Source organism: Hoplias malabaricus, chromosome 10 (assembly GCF_029633855.1).
Source record: "Hoplias malabaricus isolate fHopMal1 chromosome 10, fHopMal1.hap1, whole genome shotgun sequence".
NCBI lineage: Eukaryota > Metazoa > Chordata > Actinopteri > Characiformes > Erythrinidae > Hoplias > Hoplias malabaricus.
The window spans coordinates 23,776,089-23,794,706 of NC_089809.1; the positions used below are offsets into that span (position 1 = coordinate 23,776,089).

The 18,618-nt window shown below is 38.6% G+C and overlaps 1 protein-coding gene across 2 annotated transcripts in view; it reads left to right on the forward strand.

Moving 5' to 3' along the window:
* Nucleotides 1–5,128: 5,128 nt before the first annotated feature.
* Nucleotides 5,129–18,618, forward strand: part of rorc (RAR-related orphan receptor C) — a 33,437-nt gene continuing 19,947 nt past the window's right edge. The window contains exons 1-2 of one of the 2 annotated variants that reach the window (XM_066682824.1): nt 5,129–5,549; nt 14,126–14,155. In XM_066682824.1, coding sequence (XP_066538921.1) covers nt 5,489–5,549; nt 14,126–14,155 — 91 coding nt within the window. In that variant the 5' untranslated portion in view covers nt 5,129–5,488. Of the gene's footprint in view, nt 5,550–14,125; nt 14,156–17,032; nt 17,155–18,618 lie in introns of those variants that run through there. The other variant, XM_066682825.1, reaches the window with a different exon arrangement.

The following is an 18,618-nucleotide window of genomic DNA, read 5'->3' on the forward strand; positions in this document are numbered from 1 at the left end:
CCGCTTATTTATCCACTCACTCATTTAAGATTGGCACTGCTTCCTCAGCTTCCCACCAAGAAATTCCCAACCACACTGTCCAAGTCCTCGGTTGCTGGTCCTTGCAAGCCTACCACAGTTAAATCCTGAGGTATATATCTGCCGGTCCTGGGTGGGGGCACAGCTCTATGTGCACACCTCTAAGTCACCCTGAACACCAGCCCACACCTTCTGAGTTCGCCCCCCTCTCCGACACTTCTGGAGATGGCATTCACTTCTGGGCAAGGTCTATGCTAGCAAAGTAGTTGTTTAATATTACACTTTTACTGTATACTGACACAGGCCTTGCCACAGAATTAATGATTACAGTTGTTTGTTTGGAAGACTGAAACTCTCGGATATGCATGGCTTAAATGGAGATAACGCTTCATCTCAAGTTTGGAGATGGTTCGGTTTTCGTTCACAAAGCATAAACTGATATTACACATGAACACACAATACTGTAATGTTATCTTCCATACTTCACAACAAAGAGCTTCCAAACCTGCAGCTCTTCTATAATTTGTAATACCCTCCTCCCCTTTTAACTATTATTCCAGTAAAAACATCTAAATAATACCTCAGAGTTACAGTAATGAATGACACACTGTCCACATCTGAAGAGGACACATTCATATCAGAAGTCTTTGAAGTTTGCACCTTCGTGAAAATACCAGGATTCAATGCAGCATAATTAGTGTGTACTTCAGTGTGGTATGACCTTTGTCGGCTCTCGCTGGGCAGTGAGCCACTTTTATCTGCACCTGCTTTGGGGAGTAGTAGAACACGTTCACAACACTACATAAAACATGAATAAATATGTGCTTTTATGAAGCCTTATTATTGATGAGGTTTGTAGTATTGATCAGTAGGAGTAAACACATGGATTAGAAGAAAAATTAGTTAATTAGTAACATTCTCAGTCTTACATAAGCGCCTTGTGTTATGAAAGGAAAGATACCTTCTCTTAAATTAATTCTCATTCAGTCTATATCTAATAGACTGCAGTAATATTACAGAACAAAAAACCAAACTATTAAGAGGATAGAGTTAATGTATTAATAGGGCATAGAGTAGGTCCACATAATATATATTTTCCAGCAATGCCAAACATTTAAAGCCTATTGCAGCAACAACATAGTCTTTTGTGACTACATGTCTGATGTGGACAGCAGCAGTAACAATGGTAGGGATAGGAACTAGATGCTTCAACTCTTTAATGCCTTTAAAATAACTGCCAGTATGCTGCTTGATACACTGGTTTACAATGCAGTGTATCTCAGATGTAAGGAAACAGAATAAAGAAACACCCATATAAAAGACAGTGATCCAATACTTTGGGGATGGGTGAAACCTGTAAGGCCATGGCTTCCCCCACAACTTGCGTCTAAAACTGCACCACTATCTTTTATATGGGTGATTTACTCCCCGCAACCACACTTGCTCTCCATCAAAAACATACCCACAGCTCCTAATTTGTCTTCTACTTCGCTTAATCCCTCATTTCTTAAAAATTTGTTGAAACTGGAACATGGAGGTGCTTATTGTTTGAGCCTGAGCTGTGCTATAGGATTAATTTTCTCCCAATGCTAAAACTCTCCTTGAAATTTCTACCTAGCAATTTAAGAGTCTAAGTAAAACTCTTCAAAACTACAGAGAAAAAAAATAAGAAAAGTTTCCTCTCCCCAATTGCTCATACACATCACTCTACAGATTTATCTCCCTCCCAAAAATACAAGGAAGTTCTTGATTTATAATGTATAGTTATTACTTTTACATTTCTTAGACAGTACTAGTAGATATAATTCTACAGATATGCATTCACTTCATCCATCTGTAGTCCATGTTCCTGTTTACTTGGAATGTTATTTCCTCTACAGTCATTACATTTAACTGAGACAAATTCATTCATTCATTCATTCATTCATTGTCTGTAACCACTTATTCAGTTCAGGGTAACCACTGAGACAAATGAGTAGCATATTTCATATTTGACTTCACATGAATCATTTAGACTTTTATGTGTTATGTTGCTGATTCAAAGCACTTTCACAGCTATCCACATGCCACTACAACACTAACACTTCATCATGACAATGGTCACTATTTTTCTTATATCAATCTATAAACAGATTACACAGTATACACCTTTATTACAGAGGAGAATGTTGATGAAGAAACTAATTCAGGATTTAATTTCACTATAGTATTCAGCCCCACTCTCCCTCTCAGATGCGTAACTCCATTCTTGGTCAAACAAATTTCACTATAATCCATGCAGAAAAATATGGAGGGTGGACCAAGTCAGGAAGTTTATCCTCAGTTCATTTCTGTGGAGAAATTTAGAGTCATCTTTGGGTTTAAATTTTGTACCTTTTACAGTTTGGATGTGTTTGAATTACAGTGGGACACTGACATGTTCAGCACTATTTCTATCTCTCTCTCTGTCCTAATGAACTCTTCACCCCCCTCTTTCTCACCGTCTGTGTCTCTCTGTCACTCTCTCCCTTTCGTCTCTGTCCTAATGGACCTCTCACCTTTCTCGCGCTATCTCGCTATTTGCCTTTTTCTTCTGTCATCTGTCGATCTTTCAGTATCACTCTCTCAAACTTTAATGGCACCTCATCATCCTCAGCCTCCCTTTCTTTTCTAGTGAGCCCCTCATTTCCCTCACTCCTTCTCTCTTTCTCTCTCACACACATTGTTTACCTGTATGTTACTGTATCAGTCAGTCTTTCCCTCCTGTCTGTCTCTCTCACTCTCTCTCTCTGTATGTAGGGCAACAGGTTGTGTCAGGGTGAGTGTGTGTGTGTGTGTGTGTGTGTGTGTGTGTGACAGAGAGAGGTATTTAGCTGAGCTCAGGTCTGGTCCAGGTGACTGTAGTTAATGGCTTGTGTGGGACTAGAGCGAATATCTGCGGTCGGGTGTTTTTCCATCCGCGGTATGAACGTTAAAACCTCGCAGTGATGATACAGCCCTCCATTCTCTCCCACAGTAGAACATGCCGATCGAGCATTTACCTTTTAAGAGGTATGTTGTAAATTAGTTTTAACCCCTTAATGACAAACTTCTAAAATCTAAAAAAAGAGTTCAGATCCTTTAAATCTTTAGATCCTTTAGAACTTTTAAACTTTGCCTCTCTCTCTCTCTCTATATATATATATATATATATATATATATATATATAATGTGTGTTTGTGTGTGTATATATATATATATATATATTTTTTTTTTTTTTTTTTTTTTTTCATGTTTCAATCTAAAGTGGAAAAAAATACCCATCTTCGGCATATTTTTAGATGCTGAAAAGCAATCTAACCATGTGCCCCTTCACTTCTCATCAATTCAGGCTTCGACTCCTACAGTTTTCTAGGCTATGTTAAAAATCTTTCTCTTCTGACTCTGTGCAGGTCACTGCACTTTTTCCTTCCCATATTGTGTAAAATCCTGTGCAGTTTATAACTTTTAAATCCCTCATTTTCAGTGAAAGTTAACAGTACTCAAATTGATATGGAATGTCTCTGCAATATTCTGAATATAAGAAACACAAAATATTGGGCTGCATTTATTTTTTAGCTAATCAAATAAAAAATGCAGCGCTTTAGGCACATGTGCAAGACCCTTACTCACAATGGTACTGAAGGTCGTGCTGCATGCGAGGCTAAAGGAACGTAATTGATGACCAGCCAGGAGGCAGAGATGAATGTGACTGCTTAAAATGGATTGGGTGGAGATTTTCAAATAATATGCCATAAATAAGTAAATCTCAGCCTAGACTCTCTGACTGTCAGAAATGTTGCTTCAGTGGAGGATAATGTTACTCTGTGCTCTTGGGGAAGCGGAAGAATGTTCCTCTGCTTCTGAGGCAGATTCTGAAGAAGTCCTTACCTGCACATTTGAGTTATAACAGCTGCCTCAGAGGAAGAATATTATACAATAAAATGTGTTTGCCTATGAGCCAGGTTCTAATGCTCTAATGATTTTTCACATGCTTGATTTATGACTGCTGTCTCTGAAGAAGCTGCATAAAGACATACAATAATGCTCAGCTTCCTCAGAGGCAATCATACCTTAAGTGTTTAGGAATGTAATTCTTCAGAATCTGCCTCAGAGGCAGCAGAGCACGGGAACATTCTGCATCTCCCTCAGAGGCAGTGAGTTACATGATCCTCAATTCAAGAGATTTTTGCAGCATTTACAAGAAATTATGAAACAGATTAAGCCTACAGTAAACAATAAAGAACGTTATATTGCTCTTCCAAAAACATTTCTGACAGTCAGAACAGGCAAATACCAGAGTCTATTTGCCTAGTCCCCTTTTTAACCAATCACATTCATCCCCACCAGTTGGCTGGTAAACCAATTACGTTCCTTCTTCCTCAAAGGCAGTGCATTCCCCATTCATTCATTCATTCATTCATTCATTCATTATCTGTAATCGCTTATCCAATTCAGGGTCGCGGTGGGTCCAGGGAACACAACTGGTATCTTTTTTTTTTTTTTTTCTGAGAATGTAGTGTATGCAAACTTAAAATTCCTAGGTTCTGCAGTATTGGAACAGATGATTGCAGAAAATGCATTAATGTAGTTTGTTCACTTTCATTCAATCTAAATATTCAATTACAAACTCAAGAGCATGTCATATGTCCATGGTTGTCCACACTTTTGCACACAATGGTCTACAGCCAGCACACCAAGTGGGAAGCACTGCTGGACACCCAAGAATTTAGTCTATAGGTTAAATGTTGGCCCTACATAAGGATGACCTCCAGGGTCAGAGATGGGACCAGGATGGGATAAGCACCTGATAACACAAAATCTCTAAATTTAGATAGCCCTGAGCCCACGAGGGCCGCAGAAAGCCGTTTTATATCTTGTACCATACAGGCAGACCACCTGGATCCCACTAATAGGCCATATACAAATTGACCGAAGCCCATGCCCTTCGTGAACACGTAGCCCGTGTGGGCCCCGCTAAGGTTGTGTGCTGTGGAAAGTGGAGGATCCTGATAGGATTCTGGTTACTTATGAATGAGGGTGAGTTTCTCTTTTCTCTGGGCGCGGTGAGAGCGTGTTTATACCCGCAGCGCGCGTTGAACTAAAGCTGCTCAGCTCCGTTACAGGAAAGCGCGCGCGGCGGATTACATAACGGCGGTGACATAACGGAGCAGTGCTAACCCTCCGGCGCGCGACTCTCTCCACAGCGAGGCTCCACCGCGATTTAACGGCCTGCTCTCCCTCTTTCCACAGGACCGGACACTTCTTTTTCACATACTTTTTGCGACTCACGGGGATCACCTCACAATGGCGATGTGCTTATTAAAACGCTTGCGGCGACCCGGGCGCTAGACACAAGCTCACGGCTTACCCTCCTACTTTATTCACCACTGTGGGTCTCTCAGCTACCAGAAGCTTGGGTTGGTCGCGCTGTGAAGTGGAGGACCTGCTGCAGAGAACTGCCTGAAAAGTTATGGAAAATGAAGACCCTGGGTCTCCGGAGCAGAGCCTTAACCACGCGGAGAGTACGCGAGGTAGGAACTAATGTGACTGTGGAAATGCTGCATGCACTAATTATAGCGTGCACACTGCTCAGGATGTGTATTTTCAACAGAAAACTGGGCTTTTCTTCTCTCTCCGTCTTCCTCTCGCTCTCTGACTCACGCACACACGGAACACGTAGCCGCTAAGAGTGGGCTGGCACAGTGAAACACTATAAATAACCCCCCAGAGTAGGCTAAGAGCCCACATCACTCACACACAGCTAGCCCTGTCCGCTGCAGTCGCAAACCTCTAATAATTGAATCTACTAAGTTTTGGATACCCCCACGCTCTGGTGTTTGGCCAACTTTTTTTTTACTGTAGTCTGTCTACTGCATGCAGAAATAAAAACATGTTTAAAAGGGGAAATCAAAGGAATTCAATATATTGCTAATGTTTTTGGTCTTATCAGTTTGAGATTTAAGAAATAGGTTGAAAAATGGAACTAAAATAAAAAAATGAATAGTTACAGCCTTCCTTTCCACAAAACACTGCAATATCTTTGAACGTTGAATACTGAGTATTTCTCACTGGATGCTGAAGGACACCAGCAGTTGGTGCTGAGGTTTGATATATGTTCTTTAAAGGTGTGACACACAATGACTGCATGAAGTTTATATAAAGCATAGTACCGCTAACCTGTTGAAATAGTTGTTTGACTATTTTTCAGTTATTAACTCTGAGGCTGTTCAGTAACTGCTGTAAATGATAGAGTAAATTCAGTGAAGCTAATTCCTTTAGTTGCTGCAACAGGATGAAATGTATGGCTACACACAAGCCCTCAAGGTTTAAAGGGTTAAACCTTTAATGGCTGAGTAAAAACCTAGCACACGCAGTGAGCAGTATTGGCCGGTCAGCCCTTCTTACGTTTTAAGATCATTAAGGTATTTTCAGAAGTACTGTAGGCACACTGAGCATTACCTGTCTCTGAGCACTGAAGAAAGAAAAGAAGAGGAAAGTGATACTACTGCTTGAAGAGGGAGCGAGATAAGAGTAGTATACTGATAACTGTGAGCAAAGTCAACCAGAATGCCTTTACAGGGCCTGATACTATGAGAAACCTTTTCACATAAACAAATCAGCCACAAGATTAAAACCACTAACAGGTGAAGTGGATAACATTGATCAACACTTTATTATGGCACTTGTAAAAGTGTGATATATTAGGCAGCAGATGAACAGCCACTTCCTGAACCTGATGTGTTGTAAGCAGATGAACTGGGCAACTATAAGAATCTAGACATGTATCATTGCTTTTTTAGGCACCTATGACCTGTCTCCAGTTGACTGTAGTCCTTCCATCGACTGCTTTTTGTAGTTACTAGACATTAAACAGTATGAAAACTGAATACCTCGATTATTGTGGCCATAATTGTCAAGGTTATCAGTATTACCACAAAGATTTAAAGATATGTGCTGAAAAGTTCAAAATTGGTACACAATAATTTGAGCAAGTTCAGATATATTGACCAAAAAACATTAGCAGCATTGTGTAAACTCATTTAAATTAAGCTATAACAAAAATAAACATACACGATCAATAAATGTTGCAGTTTTCTGTTTGTCTTATGTAAAGCTGTAAAATTCCTCACATGAGAAGATAGTAAACAATTGTATTAGGTTGTGTTTAACAGGCAATTAAAAACGTTTAACCCTAAGTGTAGCTGCTTTTGTGGAAATATTTGCTGCTTAAAATTGAGGTCCTTTATATAAAAAAAACATGTGTAAAAAGGAAAATGCGTTTTTAATATAATGTTTAATCATTTAAGATAGACTTTAAGGTTAATGTTTGCTGCACAAACATTAACCTTTGTTACAGAGCTTATTTTAAAGTAGAAAGAACTTCGTCACATTTTAAAGGGATGTCTAGGATTATGGGGAACTGCAGTTCTTTCTGGTTTGTTTATGTTCAGAAGCTCTATGTCTTTTAAGGTGTAATGGTAAGTTTGAGGAAAAAACGACTGTTGTTTGTTCATAGCTCATTTGTAACTCCAGTTGTTTAGTTTTGTAGCATTTTCAGTAAAGCAGTTAGCCATCTCCCGTGTTTGGAGACATCTCCACCAGTAATCCCAAATAGCCCCCTTTAGCCTACAGTCATGGTCTGGATAAGAGTGCCTGCTAATCCTGTAAATGTAAATGTAAATGTAAATGAGATGCTCTGTCCAAAATATTATGACCATCACAATTTGTCTCTTTCTCACAGTCCTACAGATTCTTATACTTGACCACTTCTTCTGCTTCAAACATATCCACACCTTGATAGGTGCCATTGTAACAATATAAAAATGATATTCCTTTCACGTGTTAGTGATTCTAATCTTGTGGATGACTGCTATATGTCACATACAGTTTAACTAGGGATGCAGAACCTGGATGAGGCTTGCAAGTTCATTAATTACAGAGGACAGTGCTCTGTTAATAATTTCATATTTCATCTATTCCATGTAGTGATATTTTTCAAGTTGTGCATATAGGAAATGTGACTTCCTATGATACATATTTATTTGAGTAAATGTATCTGAAATGATTAAGAGCTTAACAGATTGCTTGATCTCAAAACAATAAAAGACTTTCCACAGCTGTTGTGCCATACAGTTTTTGTTATGTAACTGAAATCTTTAATATTAATTATCTAAGTGAGCGAAACTGTAAAACAGACAGTGCTAAAATGTTTGCCATGACCCACAGTTTTCAGAAGAACCAGGTGACATAAATATGGTCAAGTGAACTAGTTATCTTGTGACCTAAATTAGAGTTTGTTCACTATTTGGGTAAACTCAAAAAAATTACTTAAAGGGAACATGTGAAAATAAAATTACTTTTCAGTGCATTAGTGCATCCAGTGCATTAGAGGATCTGGAGCTGCTACAACCCCACTTCTTCCTAAGTCATAAATAAATTGTGTGCGGAGTCTTACGTCAAGTGCAGAGACTTTAAAATTGTCTGAATTTCTACTCTGGGTGTCTCCAATAACTGCTCTAGACCCATGTTTATGTGAGAGCACAAAAATTAGGTTACACTGAGCAAATCAAACACAATGACTGCAGAGAAATGTTTGCTGTGGAAACAAGAATGGAGAAGAAATAGAACCAAGTAAAAATGGCTAAAAAACAGTCCTTCTGCTCCTTGTTCCTCACTCCTGGGGCCTGATCTTGAACTAAAATGAAGTTGCTGCAAAGAACAGGGACAGGACAGGGCGATTCAGACAGGGTAATAACGGTGCTGTGTTGTTTGATCCTTCTGTTATTTTGAACCAAGCTTGTCACAGACATATGACCCTTCATTCTCTCACTATTTGCACTGTTTGAACATTTGCACCCAGTGCGTTTAAACCAATCACATTCATCCCACATCCATACACTGTTCAAACAAGCGAGTAAAATCATTAAATTCATTCAGGCTTACAGACCTTCCCATGTTCTATAAAAGCCTTTTCTAGACAGTTTGATTTGTCCTGCAAAGTGAACATGTATGTGCAAAATAAAAATATATATAAATATATACAAAGTAAATATATTTATTTTTTCACATAGCACAATGGCCTTTATGGTTATGCCATACTTTTCAAAAAATACCTTTTCCGAAACTAATATAAATAAATTTGTTTCTATAACTATTAAATTAAATAAGAACTTGAATTTTATAAATATTGTAAGGTGTCAAATACAAGCACCATTTACAGATTCTCTGACTTGTGAGTTTTTTTTTTTTTTTTTTTATCATTTATTTAATGACCTAATGTAGAAAGATTCCCAATGTTCTCACTGCTGCAGTAACACTGACACTGACTGGTGGTGTGTTAGTATGTGTTGTGCTGGTATAAGAGCTGCTTGAGTTCCCTATCTGCTCGATTAGAAGCAACTGCTTTGTTGGTCCACCTTGTAGATGTAAAGTCAGAGAGAGTAGTTCTGCTGTTGCTGGACAGTTTGTGTTAGTCGTCCTCTAGTCCTTCATTAATGATTACTGAATGCTGCCCACAGGATGCTGTTGGTTGAATATTTTTAGTTTATGGACTATTCTAAGTCTAGCAGTGATACTGAGGTCTTTAAAACCCCCAGCAGCACTGCTGGGCAGAATAAGGCCTGCCATTGTCTTACTGAAATAACTATCACCTGACACCTCAGTATATTCCTCTGTTACAGATGTAACTTAAGATACATACAAGTCACCCATGCCATGGGAACTGATGAACGCCCCCATGCCTTGGCAGAATTTGGCTTTGCTGAAAACATTCTGGATCTTCCCTTTCATGTTTTGCATGGTTAACGTCTCCCTTTCTGCTCCTTTTCAATCCATCTGAGACAGGTTTGGGCCCAGAGAACTCAGTGACATTTCTGCATAGATTTAATGTATGGCTTTGTCCTTCCATAAGTTTCAGGTTGCATTTCTTGATGCAGTGGCAGACTTTATGAAGTGACAATGGCTTTCTGAAATACTCCCGTGCCTGTATGGTATTTACCATCACTCCCCCCAGTAATGTCTTTTCAGAATGAATTTACTTTTATATTTTAGTTTGATTTTGTTTTCCAAATATCTGAATAAAACTTCTACAAGTGGACAACAGAAATTAAAATTATTTTCTGTATCTATACAATACCAAAATGAAGGCTCCCGAGAGGCACAGCATTGACCCAACATTGAGCTATTGTTGGTTCAGTCTGAAGTGATGCCTCAGCCATGTCGTGCCAGGAGTCCAAGAAAGCACAATTGACTTTTCTCTCTGGGTGTGTAGGGTAGCTCACATTCTTTATCAGATGATGTGACAAATTTGGGCAGTTGACACTCTTTTCCAGCACACTGAGCTTTTCAGTCATGGCAGTTCGAAAAACAGAAGTGGTGACCGACTTAACTTGTCTTGGAGGAAGCATGTGCTTGTTTTCACCTTCTAACGTTTGTGGCACTGTGTGTGATTGCTGGAGTCCTAATGGGGAGGAATTGGTGGTGAATAATATCTCGGAGGAAATTTTATCAAATCTATTGGGCATAAAATATTTGAAAAGCAAAAACAGTGTGAACAATAACAGGTTGATGACAACTTAGTCTCATGAGTTCCAGCATACACAAGCTGAAGGCTTCTAGCGACACAGAAGATTGGAGTGCAAACACCTGTTTCCCCTGCAGAGTTAACTTCCCAGATAACAATACAAGTTGAAGAGGGTGCAGAATCAAACAAATAAGAGTGTTAAGAGCAATAAGACTGTATACTTTTCAGTAAGCTGAATGGATACATTTTTTATGTTAATTTCTTCCATATCATGTCCTCATATTACCCCCCCTTATAAGTCACACTTTCACACAGATCTTTGATGCTTGATTTATTTTCCATAGGTCTTTCTTCTTGGTGTTTCCATGTGGTTTAGCTTCTGTATTTCTTTTGTTCTTTTACTCTTTATAACATCTTAGTTATTTCATAACTCCTACATAGGCTGGCTCTCTCTCTCTCTGTTTCTCCACCCCCACCCTTCTCTGTGTAAAAATACTGCTTTGTGTTGTAAGAGTGTAGATAATCTGGATTAGGATTAATGATCAGTGAGTCTGTTTGGGCTCCTGATCTATTTCCAGGAGCTGATTGGCCAATTTAGATTAGCAAACTTACCTTCACTACCCCACTGCACGTATTACCTCATTAGACATAAACACACAGATAGTATGCACTGATTTTCACACATTTACTCACTAAACAAAGCAGAACAGTCATTATTCTGATTGAACTGGTATAAATGGATATGTGTTTATTTAAGTATCATTTGAATATACCAGATGAAAACAATTTGATGAAACAAAGATAGGTAGATAGATAGTATATGAGCTACAATAGATCAAAGCATAACTCTAGGAGAATTTGCTAAATGTGAGCCTGAACATTAGTCAATAGGCATTCTGTGTGCACACCTGGGTGTCCTTCACAGTATTGTTATGTAATAGTGGGAGGCAATTGCCACACTACATTTGAATACCTAAATGAATACAATATATGACTAAAAATTTATCCAACACTTGGAACAACAAATTGTTGTTATTATTATTAGGTAGTTTGTCCTTCATTAGCTACTTTAAATTATTCTACAATTTTGGGAAGGCATTGACTAGATACTGGAACGTTGCAGTGATAACTTGATTATATTTAGGCAGGGGATTATGAATGAAGTCTGGCATTGGTGTTGGATGATTAGTTCCAGTGCACAAACATTCTACGTGTCCGAAACTGCGCCCTATTCACTATATAGTGCACTATTTTTGGCTTCTGCCATTTTGTATGAGCGTCCGAAAACCTAGTGCAGAATTGTGCACTCAAATAATCCCACAGTGCACCGCAAAAGTTAGTGTACAACCCATGTACACTAGCTGACACTAGTAGATAGCGGATACCCATAATGCACTGTGCTGTTTGGTAAAAACTTGCATGAGTTAGTGTCTACATACCTGAATTCAGTTCCCTATAATTGTACACTGTACAATGAGCCATATAGAGAATATTGAATAGGGAGCTATTTCAAATTCAGCAGTTGTTTTAACACATCCCAAAATATTAAATGGAGAACACAGTTCCACTGCTCTATATCCTAATACTGAGGACTTTATACTCCTCTGGCACTTCTCCCTCTCTTTCTTTCTTCTCTCTCTCTCTCTCTCTCTCTCTCTCTCTCTCTCTCTCTCTCTCTCTCTCTCTCTCTCTCTCTCTCTCTCCCTCTCTCTCTCTCTCTCCCCCAAGTTAATACTAAGGGTTATGTAATCCAAGCAGCATTTAGATCTGTTTCCGCTAGGCCTCATGTCACCTTGGCAGTCCAGATCCAGCGAAGCTTTTATTCAGTGACCAAAACATACTCACACACACTGTCCCTCTATTATTTAAATAGAATAGAAATATAAATAATTAATTAGCTTTATTCAGACTGTTTTTACATGAAGTCTTTAGACAGTTGCTCATCATGATTTTACTGTTGTAATATGGTTAGTGTTTTTCTCCCTCCTCCCCTGAAGACATTTAGGGCTAAATGACTAACTATTTTCACCAAACTTGGGAGTCCTGTCTGTATACACCCATTTCTGTTTTTCCAGGTGGATGTTTTATTTTATAGGTAGAAAGAACTTTGTCTGTCCATATTTATATCAGACTCTTGAAACAACAATGCTCTCTATCCAACATTAACTGCCCCCGCCCACTCAAAAGAAAAAAATGGAAACATAAATAAATAAATGTACAAAATCCTCAGTTTGTAAATTCGTAAAACATTCAGTTTGTCTCTTCAACTTCATATAGTACCTGGGGAAATATTTTCAGGACGAGAAAATACATAAAATCAACAAAAGGAGCGAGATCCCACAGGCTCATTAAAATAGCAATCAGATAATTATGTGCAAAATCATAAAATATAAAACAAAACCTGTCTAGAAATGAGGATAATTGCTGTCACTGACAGTTCTTTAAAAACACTGGATCATCACATGTCCACAGCAAATGTATTGCTGTCTGAATCCATGGATTTTGCCATCGAGCTGACCTGCAAAACACATTTTGTCTCTTAATAACTGATTCAATCTGAATAGAGCTTATTTTGCAGCGCAGATCTACCAGGTACAACCACGGAGCTATTAGTTTTAGTAAAAAGGTTTAACAAATATATAAATGATTGTGAAACACTCTGTTTTCTGATTTGTTTCCGAATGCATCTGCAAGTTGCCACTCACGTATTTGTGCATATTCCGCTACATAGGCAAAATGATTTCTTTCTTTCTTTTTTTTTTTTTCAAAAAGCCACACATCCCTTCAAAGACACAATGAGAGACAGACATACAGAGACAGACAGAGAAAAGAGAGAGAGAGAGAGAGAGAGAGAGAGGGAGGGAGGGAGGGAGGGAGGAAGGGAGGGAGGGAGGCAGGGACAGAGACATAGTGAGTTATGCAGCCCACTGCCCAGTGATTGTTATCTTACCTGCCCTGTATGTTCAGACACGCAAACACACATCTAAAAATACACTTTGGAAACGGCCAGCCAAGCATCAAATCTCAACTTACTCAAAGTGTGGTCAAACGTCAGACAGTGGAGATCAGAGCTGGTGTGTGCGTGTGTATGTGTGTCTGTGTATGTCTGTGTGTGGGGGCAGTGAGGGGCTTTTTTCGATCACTGCTCAACCTGAGAACAAATGTGCGTGTGTAAGTGTGTGTGTGTGTGTGTGTGTGTGTGTGTCTGTGTGTGTGTGTGTTTGTTTGCCTTTGTGTTTCTGTGTGCGAAAAACAACACAGAATCAGTCTTTGTTTCTAACTTGAGTTTTTGTTCTCAGGGAAATAAAGACGTCACTTAGTAACTTTTTATAGTTATTCACTGCTGGGCACAGAAGAATTGCAGTGGAATGTAATTTGTAATGTGATAGTTAATTGTTTAAATGTTTAAAAATTAAATATTGAAAAACAGTTCAATGCTTGGGGCAGATGTATGTACATCCTGTTCCGTTTCTGTGACCACCACACACTGTAAAAATTGCCTTGTGCCCTTTTGTGTATGTGTGTGTGCATGTGTCTAAGGCTAAATGTAATGAAAATGTAATTATATTTATTTATTTATCATAGGAAATCCACTACATAAGAAGACACATTTGAGTAAGTATTAACTCATGTCATTATTTACACTTTTTCTACTAATGTAATTTCTAATGTGTACTTGAAATGTGAAAGTCTGCTATCTTTTTCTTGGTAATAGCTGGACATGAAATCAAAGAATATTTATGTGTCAGAGTTTAGTTTCTTTTTGAATGCCACTCTCAATTAGATCTATGATGTCATAGTGTCTTTGTTTCACATTGGCCTTAGAACTGCTGTGGGAGCCACTAGGCTGCAGCTTTTATGTTTCCCCCAGTGGCAAAAACCTTTAACACCTGGAATCAAGTAATACTTTCCCATCCAATCTGTAACTGTCCCTTATGTATTACACAGTTATATGTACAGACACCTATACAGAATATTTTTATACATTTTCCTGGACATAGTAAAATGTCAGTAAAGCATTTCAGTCAACTCACAGACCTTCGTTATATATTGTTTTTAAGTCAACAGGTTTTTTTTGTTTATTCACTAAACACAGAGAAATATGGTGAAATTATTGTCCATGCTTGCTGATGTGCTGCTAATTGCGGTGGACATGGTGGTGTGAGTTATAGATGAATGCTTTTGTGTTTGCAAATGTTGATAATCAAATAATGCAAATGTAATTGCACAATTACGTTTGCTACTTCTTTTTGATTCATTTTGTTATTAATTTTTATTACAGTATCACAATGTCACAGTGTATTGTTATGTCCCTTCTATGAAGTGTAGGAGTGTGGAACATACATGTGCATGCATGCCCATGGAGAGCGTGTGAGTGATGTGTGCATGTCGGGCAGCCATGCTGTCGTGGTTAGGGAGGTGGTCTTGTAGCAGTGTAGCAGTGCACAACTACACCTGCCAAACATCCATTGCGTTCTGCACCTGCCTCCATATATATTTTTACTTTTGGCAAAGGAGCTATGTGTTTTTAGTGAATGCAGAGATGGTATTGTTTACCACACACACAAACACGCACCTACACACGCACAGACTCACAAACACACACGCACGCACACATACTATGTCTCACTTTCTAGGTGTGTGTGTGTGTGTGTGTGTGAGAGAGAGAGAGTGTGTGTTTGTGTGTGTGTGCCACCTGAGTCTAGATAACATCTGAGTGTATTTTTGTGAAGCTGCCGTTCAGAATTCATGCGGGTCTTTATTACACCTGCACATTGTGTAAGTCTTTCTCACTCTCTCTCTCACTCTCTCTCTCTCTCTCTCTCTCTCTCTCTCTCTCTCTCTCTCTCTCTCTCTCTCTCACACACACACTCACACACACAAACACACACACACACACTCACAAACACACACACACACACACACACACACACACACACACACACAATGTTGTGTCATTTATTTCACATTCACAGCCTCTTTTACAGTATGGCAAAACTCCTCTTTGCCCCATTCAGTAATTAGTTATTGACATCATGAAAAATATATTTCTGCTGCTTTTACCAACCTCACAGAAAAAAATTGAGAACAATAGCCATTAATGTTACGTTTCATGTGATGGGATTGCTAGCTAACGCTGCACAGAATCATTTTATTAAAAGGGCCTAATGTGTTTGATCTTACTGTTTTCAGTGGCTTGTGGTTCTTTCTGCTACATTGTGACACAACAAGCTTGGTGTGATACATTGTAATCATTTGATAATCAGCACCACTTGCCACTCTGAAAGTCATGATAAGGAGAAAGAGTTTGATGTTATAGGATAGAGGACTAAGTGAAGAACAGTGTTGAGAAGAGGAGCCTAAACTCATACTTTAAAAAAAGTGTAAAAAAGTGTTTTACTTAAATTTATTTTTAAATTCTGAAAGATCAAAAAGGAACTGATCAACATAGGGGCAAAAATAAGAGATGGGAGCGATAGAAAAGCACTGCAAATATTCTCTCTAATCTAAATGAATTATAATAAACATAAAAAGAAATTTTATAACCTAATGGGAATTATTGAAGCAGAACTGTGCTGAAAATAGATTTCTTTAATCATGTAAATGTATTAACATTTAAAACTGTGAATCCAAACCCCATTTCCAGAACTGTTAGGACATTTTGTAAGAAACAATATTAACAAGTGATTTAAAAGTACAAAGTAATGACTGTTAATGTTTTCACTGACCCAATTGACTGTACATTTTAAATATAAACAAATATAAAAAATTATTTGCAACATACCCAGGGATAATATGAGAATGAAAAGTATAGAATACATCAGTTACATGGTTCGAAACAACCCACATTAAGTAGGGTAAATGTAAATGCAGCATTCACAAAAGACTCAGCAGATATTTCATAACTGGCATTTGTGTGAAGTATCATTGACACAGAGGTATATATTGTAATTTTAGAAAGACATATACTGGCATTGATACAGTGCCTTTTCCTAGGAAGCCCATGGTTATTTCAGCCAGACCTCATTCTGCAAATGATCAGCAGTGTGGGATCTCAGACCTGATGTGCATGTACTTGACTTGTCTTTCTGCACTCCAGAGCTATCTTCTACTACATCACGGCAAAGAAAATCAGACCATTGCTGACTGGGGAACTTCAGGATTTCTTGTAGTATAATTGTTAACAACTCAGAAAATAAAAGAGTGAGAAACATGGTGCAGAGAGGTAAAGTGAGTAAGAGTGAGAGAGAGAGAGAGAGAGAGATAGAGAGAGAGAGAGAGAGAGAGAGACAGAGAGAGTGAGAGACATGAGAGAGCTGAAGACAGACAGTGACAGATAAAGACAGAGAGACTGACAGACTCAGTAGAGTTAGGTTGTGCGAAAGGGACAGGCCCTCTCTTGCTGTGTCACTCTCAAATGCACACCCGCAGTTGCACACATACGCAGACGCATACACACTCCGGCAGTAAACCACCTAATCTCTGTCTGATCTCCCACACTTAAACAGTATCATCAAGGAGGCAGATAGTGAAACAGACAGGGAGAGATATTCAGAATTTTAGAAAAAAGCTGCGCGAGGGAGACCTCAGGCATACTGTGAAGATGATGCGAGGTAGGAACTACTGTGTTTTGTACATATGAAAAGTTATGCACATGTATGCACACATGTTTGTGTTCAAATGATGCTGTATGTTTGTGTGGGTGTATGAAAGATGCCGTTTACATCAGAGTAAATATCTAAATGCCTCAGTGTTGACACTGTCTGATCATACCTATTGGTGTAATAGCCGAAAGGAAGACAGCTGATGTAGCATGGACAGTTTCCAACAGTGCAACTTTTTTGCATTTTACTTTTGGTAGAGACAAGTCATGCAAAATATTAATGGCATCCATAGCAATTTCCACCCAGTATCAACCTCTTATCCACCGGCTTACAGAAAACTTTTTTGGCTGTGTGCCACTAATGTCGCCATGTTACCTCTGATCGAGCGAAACATGAAAAATAAGAGTCAAACCACTTTAGTCAAAGTCTTTGAAAGTTTGTGTCTGTGTGGCAGTGTAGAACATTTAAGCAAAGACCTACACTTACTTTAATTGTAATACTGCTATTTTAAATATCTTGTGCTTCTGGTCATCATATTCTTGAACCGAATTGGTAAAAGCCTACATTGGTACACGCTGGTCACGTGGGAAGCTAGCATGACAAAGACAATCAAATATCTACTAAATATTTTTATGAGACATTTGGGAGTCTTAAAGTACGTAAGCAGAGAGTGTGTGTGGGGGGGGATCAAAGCAATGAAAATCTTGTGTGAACAGTACAAGACGCTGTCACACAGAAGACTTTAATGTTTTGGAATTCACCAGAATTTATCATCGTGAAAGGTTCCGTTTTCTATATTTTCCTTTAGTGTGTTCATTGTGTACAACTTTCTACATTGGGGCACATACAGCCCTAAGACTTTAGTGTTTTGAGTGGTTCTGTGGGTGTGGGATAGAAGCCTCTATAAGCAAAGTGAATGACAGGGGGTTTTCAAATCTGTTCTGACACATACCTGAACCTTAAAAATGCCACAACATAGTTGATGGCTACCTTCATCCTGACTTTAGAAACCCAGGAGTCATTCTGCACAATCTCTTTGAAATAAATGCTAAAATCACAAAGGTGACACTAATGGAAAGTACCCTTGCCAATCTTGAATATGTTATGTGCAGCAGGTAGATCAGTTGTGAATGCAAAATATTACTTTTTTACACTTTTTTTTTTTTTTCATTTTTAGCCTAGAGCCTAGGAATGATTGTCATTGTGTTCCGTATCTGTGTTTGATTGTTGTGAGACTAGAATGTTCTCGCTACATTCACTTTCATACATTTGGCCTGTCGAATTAGATTCAGAACATCCTGCAGATAATCATTAATATCTGCAATGCATAGTGTTCATTGTAGAATGCTCGGCTTCTGTGCTCTGGACATTTTTTTGACTATCACAGGCCTATGAATGTTCTGAGATTAGAAGAGTATGATGAAAATTTTGAAATCAAAGTCATTCAGAGTTGATGTGACTTGCTCTGTTCTA